Source organism: Haliotis cracherodii, unplaced genomic scaffold (genome assembly GCF_022045235.1).
Source record: "Haliotis cracherodii isolate W230 unplaced genomic scaffold, xgHalCrac1.p SCAF_27, whole genome shotgun sequence".
In the NCBI taxonomy this organism is placed as follows: domain Eukaryota; kingdom Metazoa; phylum Mollusca; class Gastropoda; order Lepetellida; family Haliotidae; genus Haliotis; species Haliotis cracherodii.
The window spans coordinates 3,832,934-3,839,869 of NW_027266283.1; the positions used below are offsets into that span (position 1 = coordinate 3,832,934).

A 6,936-nucleotide genomic window follows, 5' to 3' on the forward strand; every position below is an offset into this window, starting at 1 on the left:
AAAGGCGGGACAATTTCCACCTGACATACTATTGACATACTTGGATGTGCTATACATAAAGATCTACACGTTGAATACTTTTATGCAAGTAGGTAACCTTCATGGCGTAAAACCTGTCCACCTAACAGGCAAACTGCCACACATGTATACTCTATATTGACATTACATATGATGTATGCTCTATATTGACATTACATATGACACATACAGTAACGGAACAAATCAATTCATCAAAGTAGAGAATCCAAATATGAAATATGAAGGACACAGAGTGCTGAATTTGTTGAAATAAGGAAAACAAAAATTTACTAAGTTTTTAAAAACCCTTTAAAATTCCGTATTATTAACAGTGTGAGTCACTGCGTTCAGTTGGACTGCATTTCGATTTGACTGTTACTGTGTTGGATTGCTCTGTGTCAAATGAGAAAAGTGATAAAGTCATTGTGGTTAGCTTGACTGTCATTAGTCATTGACCGCCTTGACTGCATCCAGTCTCATTGTCATTGCGTTGATTGTTTGTCAGTGCGTTGACTGTTTGTCAGTGCGTTGATTGTTTGTCACTGCGTTGATTGTTTGTCACTGTGTCGGCTGTTTGTCATTGCCTTGACTGTTTGTCATTGCCTTGACTGTTTGTCATTGCGTTGACTGGTTGTCACTGCGTTGGCTGTTTGTCATTGCCTTGACTGTCATTACGTTGACTTTTTGTAACTGCGTTGACTGTTTGTCACTGCGTTGATTGTTTGTCACTGCGTTGATTGTTTGTCACTGCGTTGACTGTTTGTCACTGCGTTGATTGTTTGTCACTGCGTTGATTGTTTGTCACTGCGTTGGCTGTTTATCACTGCGTCGACTGTTTATCACTGCGTTGACTGTTTGTCACTGCGTTGACTTTTTGTAGCTGCGTTGACTGTTTGTCACTGCGTTGATTGTTTGTCACTGCGTTGACTGGTTGTCACTGCGTTGACTGTCACTGCGTCGACTGTTTGTCACTGCGTCGACTGTTGACTGGTTGTCACTGCGTTGACTGTTTGTCACTGCGTTGACTGGTTGTCACTGCGTCGACTGTTTGTCACTGCGTTGACTGTTTGTCACTGCGTTGACTGTTTGTCACTGCGTTGACTGGTTGTCACAGCGTTGACTGGTTGTCACTGCGTTGGCTGTTTGTCACTGGGTTGACTGTCACTGCGTTGGCTGTTTTCACTGCGTTGGCTGTCACTGCGTTGATTGTTTGTCAATGCGTTAACTGTTTGTCACTGCGTTGATTGTTTGTCACTGCGTTGACTGTTTGTCACTGCGTTGACTGTTTGTCACTGCGTTGAGTGCTTGTCACTGCGTTGGCTGTTTGTCACTGGGCTGGCTGTTTGTAACTGCGTTGACTGTTTGTCACTGTGTTGATTGTTTGTCACTGCGTTGACTGTTTTTCATTTCCTTTCAATGTGACTGTCATCGCCTTTAGTAAATATGTTGCTCTGTTGAAATTGCCCGAAACTGTTTTCATGGTATGTTTGCCACTGTGTTGACTTGTGAATGCCAACTAAACGAATACTTATAAGCTAACTGTTTCATACAATTTCACACAAAAGCAAACTAATAGCAAGGTTTCGTTGAAGAATGTATATGTCGGTGTAAAGAAAACTAAATGATTATTGTCAGAAGTAATATGTTTTAAAATGTTCTGCACCTTAAAATAGGTATTAACACATTACCTGGTTTAATGGGTTTCTTAGACACCTGCGACATAACTTATATCAAACCTACAATGTATGTGTGAGATCGAATTTCAGGTCCGTGATGGGCTATTCCATGGCGATGAGTTTAGTTCAGATTATGAAGGACATTTTTCCTGATTGTAATTCAGTGATAATTTTCTCATGCTTCGGTCGAATCATAAATAATTGTTATTTGATCTGATCCTGCTTGCATTATCATCATCGCGTTGAACATCCCAACATATGGCGTAAACGTTTTTATAGAGGGCCACACCAGGTCTGAATGGTAGGGAGTAATCCGGATGACGTCACACGTGACTGTTTTATGTATTAATGCACCAATGCAATCATGAGAATAGACAAGATACGCATCGATTGGAAGCTAAAACGGCGCGATGATAGGGTGTGTAAGAAACAGATTACTGCATTACTGCATATACAAATTATCATTTATTTTTCGTAAATACATTTTGAAACAACTCTTAACACAAATGGTATCTGACATTCGTTAAGTAATTTCTATTTAAAGGGTAAAACTTATAATCACAGTCTCCCGCTACCAATCGGCATGTCATCCAAAGCAACGAAACAATTATACATTATAAATGCATACCATATAACTCTAAACAATGCTGAAGCCCATTTCTGGTGTCCCCCGCCGTGATATTGCTGGAATATTGCTAAAAGCGGCGTTAAACCATACTCACTCACTCACTAAACAATGCATGTTATGCATCACGCTTCTTATAGAGACCCTATGATAAGCGTTAGCTATGATAACGTGTATCGTACTGATCATAGTGTCACAACTGTGTTGTATACTTACTCCTGTTTCGAAGCACAAGGTTTAACCTAGACTATTGGTGACTAACGCCCTGGTTTCCTCAATATGGAGCATCTCCTTGTATGCGCAAAGGGCGTGTTAAAACAAGCATCTTGTATACTCCCCCTTGACACCGTGCCTCCAAACACTGGTCAGATTCAAACAGGAGGCTGATGAAGACACGCGTGGCCAACAGAGACACAATGGGAAGAAGGAAGTGACCAGCACGCAGGGGGTCCCCACAGTCCAGCGAGAGATGCGATAAACGCGTGGTAATCCCGCAGATCAAAGGAGAGAATAGGGATGACCTTTAACGCCCGATGCCCACACCGCCTCCCCACTCGGTCAGGTGGACTGGCGCGTGGTGAAGCGGATCTCACAGAAAACCATGCGACTGATATATTTGTGGTGTAAAAAGAAGCGACACAACCATTTCAATAATAAGAAGAAATATCTGCTAACAGAAGAGCCCATTGTCCGATTCTGACTATAATATGCAAGTGTATAATGAAAACTCTCTTTTTCAAATAATGAAATAGCTATTTCAGTTGTCATAAGCCTATTCTGATGTCTTTATCCAGGGACATCCAACGTTTTTAGTTGTCGGGAATGTCGACAGTCCGCTTGTTCGAACTATTGACAACGCGACATAAAATCGACGACTCTTTTTATGTTTTATTATTATATATGCAGAACCTCCTGATAGTTTTCCGCTTGTCCTTTTGAAGACCTTGGTATCACATATATTTGATATGACCACGGACTTGTATATTGGTCCGTGATATGACACGTTATGTGTTTGTCGTGACGAGATTGACGAGGATTGACTCTCAAAGAAACTGACTAAAGAGAACAGACGATTGTGAAATTCCAAACGCTGATGTATTACCACATGCAGGATGTATTCTGATGTATTACCATATGCAGGATGTATTCTGATGTATTATGACATGCATGGAGTCTCCTGATGCATTATCACGTGCAGTACATATTCTGATGTATTACCACATATAGGATTATTCTGATGTGTTACCGCATAAAGAATGTATTCTGATGTATAACCACATGCAGGATGTACTCTGATGTATTACCACATAAAGAATGGCCTACCTTTAGAACACAGTACCACAAACTTTCACAAACACGTGAAAATACCCTATGACGTAATTTGTAGTATTTTGTTGCCAGTCACACCGGGGAAAAAAGAACCTGTGACGTCAGGGGTCATCGAGTGTGTCGAAGCTCCTCTCAGTGATCTATCATCTCTACACGTAATGTCATTCAATACGCCCAGCGGTGTTGAGAGTTTTGAATATTTGTTAACTAAATATAGCCTGCGGCGGCGCATTTTATAGCAAGCGCTAGTTTACGAATGCACTTTTATTTTTTATATATTCTTTATTTCGTTTTTCTCGAAATTCAAGTGGCTAAAATGGTTATAAATGGGAACAAATATACATGTACATATATTATTTTTTCCGTTAATTACTTTTCATTATTATGCACAGGACAAGATCTGTTTAATAGGGATATTATATTGGCGCTGAACACATCCAAATATCGCAAGTGTTACGGTAGGTTACCCCGAACTCTATCCTTAGCCCTTGGATCCCCTTTACGATCAATCACCTCTTTACGATCATTAGGGTTAGGTACCCGTTTAGTAGCTATTATAGATTCTGCGGCTCCTAATATTCTTCACACAAAAACTTCGAGTAAAAAGGATGAAATGGGTTTGTGTCGAATATTTTGGTTACTAGAAACTGTCCTGGGACATTCACACAAGCCACATTCACCGGCTACATTCCTATTCCTCCCTCGTTCCTTACTATTATCAACATCATCCTTACAGTGTTCCCTATACCACACTGTTCTGTCACAAAATCCACCCGACGAATTATTAAATAACACGTCATTCATGCGTACTCGCGAGTTCGACGTCTGATGTCTGACGCCTGAAGCCGTTTTCAGTTCGCGCCATATCGGCTCATTCCTCACCACTCGGTATCTTGTAGATTCCTGAATGTGACGAGTGTGCCAAATGGAATCGGGGTCATTCGTAAGTGTCCGTAGACTAAATTCACGAGACACCATGCCTACCCGTAACCTTCGTTAGTGTCCTTCACCTATTAGACCCTTTTCGTTCATTTCGTTAAAGTCGTAGGCATGACTATGTAGTTTCACAGTGTGGACGTAGCTCAATCGGTTAGCTGTCGGGCTAACAATCCGAAGGTCGCGAGTTCGCGTCCGACGGATTCTTACAAAAACTGGTTGCTTGCCTTTGAGACATGTCACCTACGGCAGAGATCGTCCTCACGAAAAGTCGTGGTACTGTATTCTAAAGGTGCTCCTAAAGAATGCATTGTGATGTACTATCACATGCATGAAGTCTCATGATGCATTATCACATGCAGGACGTATTCTGATGGTTTATCATATGCAGGATGTATTCTGATGTATTACCACATGTAGGATGTATTCTGATGTATTACCACATGTAGGATGTATTCTGATGTATTACCACGTGTAGGGTGTATTTTTATGTATCATCACATGCAGGGCTTTTTCTGATGTGTTACTACATACAGGATGTTTTCTGATGTGTTATCATATGTGAGTGAGTTGGGTTTAACGCCGCTTTTAACAGTATTCCAGGCATATCACGGCGTTATCATATGTAGGATGTATCATGATGTATCATCACATACAGGATGTATTCTGAAGTGTTACCACATAAAGGATGTATTATGATGTGTTACCACATGTAGGATGTATTATGATGTATTACCAATGGTAGGACGTATTATGATGTATTACTACATGCAGGTTGTATTCTGATATATAACCACACCTAGGTTGTATTCTGGTGTATTACCACATGTTGGAAGTATTCTGATGAGCACACATTAATTCAAAGAAGGAATATGTTTGAAATGTGTTATGATTTATGATATATCATATTAACATATTTCATAAAGTATGTCAAGTTTATTATTTTCCGAAACTGCGTCAAAACAGTCAAATCTTATCTATGAAAGAAATCTCTAAAAAGATATTATAACCAAGACTTCACCACAAGACTTTCAGAAAAGCAGATCGGCGGACGAAGGTTTTTAAACCCAGGTGAAAAATAAAAAAACCCCCACAAAAAACCCAAAATTCCAAAACTCTTTTGGTTAATGATTGCATTTCCTGCTTGTATCACAGATTGTGTCTTGCAAAGTATTCATCGTGATATTATCAGTTCAAACATTTCGTTCTTTTCCAAAGCATTGCATAGGGTCACTTTTTTTCATATATAATTTTGTAGTTGAATGTGATAACGAGCAACTTGTTTCATATCAGTCCAGGCAGTTTGGTAGCCCTGTGGTTATAAAGGGTTCTCTCGGTCCGGCTCGATCCCACACATCAGTACAATGTGTGAAGCAATTATGCCCTATCTGATCAGCCGTAAGTGAAGTTGTACTTTAAGTTGTTCTTAGGGACCGAACATGGGAGCTGGGATTTTGTGTAGAGATTATGTTTTTTAAAACCACAGCTTAAAACCAAGTATTTGTTTATGTAGTTTTGTGGCAGGCAACAGTCTGAAGCTTTTATTTCAAGAATATTTTTGGATTTTTTTTTTTTTTGCGATAAAAAACAAACCCAAGGGTATCAAATACTTGGTCCCTTAGGACTAGGTATGAACTACCGAAAATACCTACGGTTAATTAATGATCTACCGTACGTATTTCCGTGTTAATTCAAATTATAAACGAGTCCTTCACAACCGATACTTTGGTAATTTCGATCTGAGGCTATCTGAAGGACCTAATGATACCTTGTAGACTATGTCCTATTTAGAGCTTAAATACAGTATGATTATGAACATCAACGCTAGAGAATAACCAGTCTTGATTATCTGCCGAAACAGATTGCATCGGGCGTGAAAGGCAATGGAAGTGATAAAAATGATATGAATGAACACTTTTCATTCTTTCATATATCATAATTTTAAATCAACCAATATGAAAAAAGCCTCACCCCCAGACGAGGAACTTGAAGTCGAGTAGAGCACTAGAGTGAAGAAACCTGCAGCACATAGTGCAAGGGCTACGACAGGGGCAACAGCTTTCATCCTCTCTCTTTCCCACCCGGGTCGACACTGCGTCTAATTGGATGCGTGCATAGGTACCCGAGTATTTATTCAGACAACGTACACCTCTCGCGTCATAATGGACGAGACCCACCATGCAGATTTCATTCATTAGGGTATGTGTGATACATGCCAACATGATGCCGATAGGGGGTAAAGGGTCGGATCTTAATTACAGCTGATGTCGTGGTGTTCGTATGTTTGAGGCAATATCCTGGACAGGACTGTGTGTGTTTTTTGTCCAAGGGGAACTGATTCGGCATTGACTA

The 6,936-nt window shown here is 40.1% G+C and overlaps 1 protein-coding gene across 1 annotated transcript in view; it reads right to left on the reverse strand.

The window, feature by feature from the left end:
- The window catches only part of LOC139473245 (neurogenic locus notch homolog protein 1-like), a 68,743-nt gene extending 62,073 nt beyond the window's left edge, over window positions 1-6,670 (reverse strand). Inside the window, exon 1 of the mRNA XM_071255777.1 lies at window positions 6,556-6,670. Coding sequence (XP_071111878.1) covers window positions 6,556-6,649 — 94 coding nt within the window. The 5' untranslated portion in view covers window positions 6,650-6,670. The remainder of the gene's footprint in view (window positions 1-6,555) is intronic.
- Window positions 6,671-6,936: the final 266 nt, after the last annotated feature.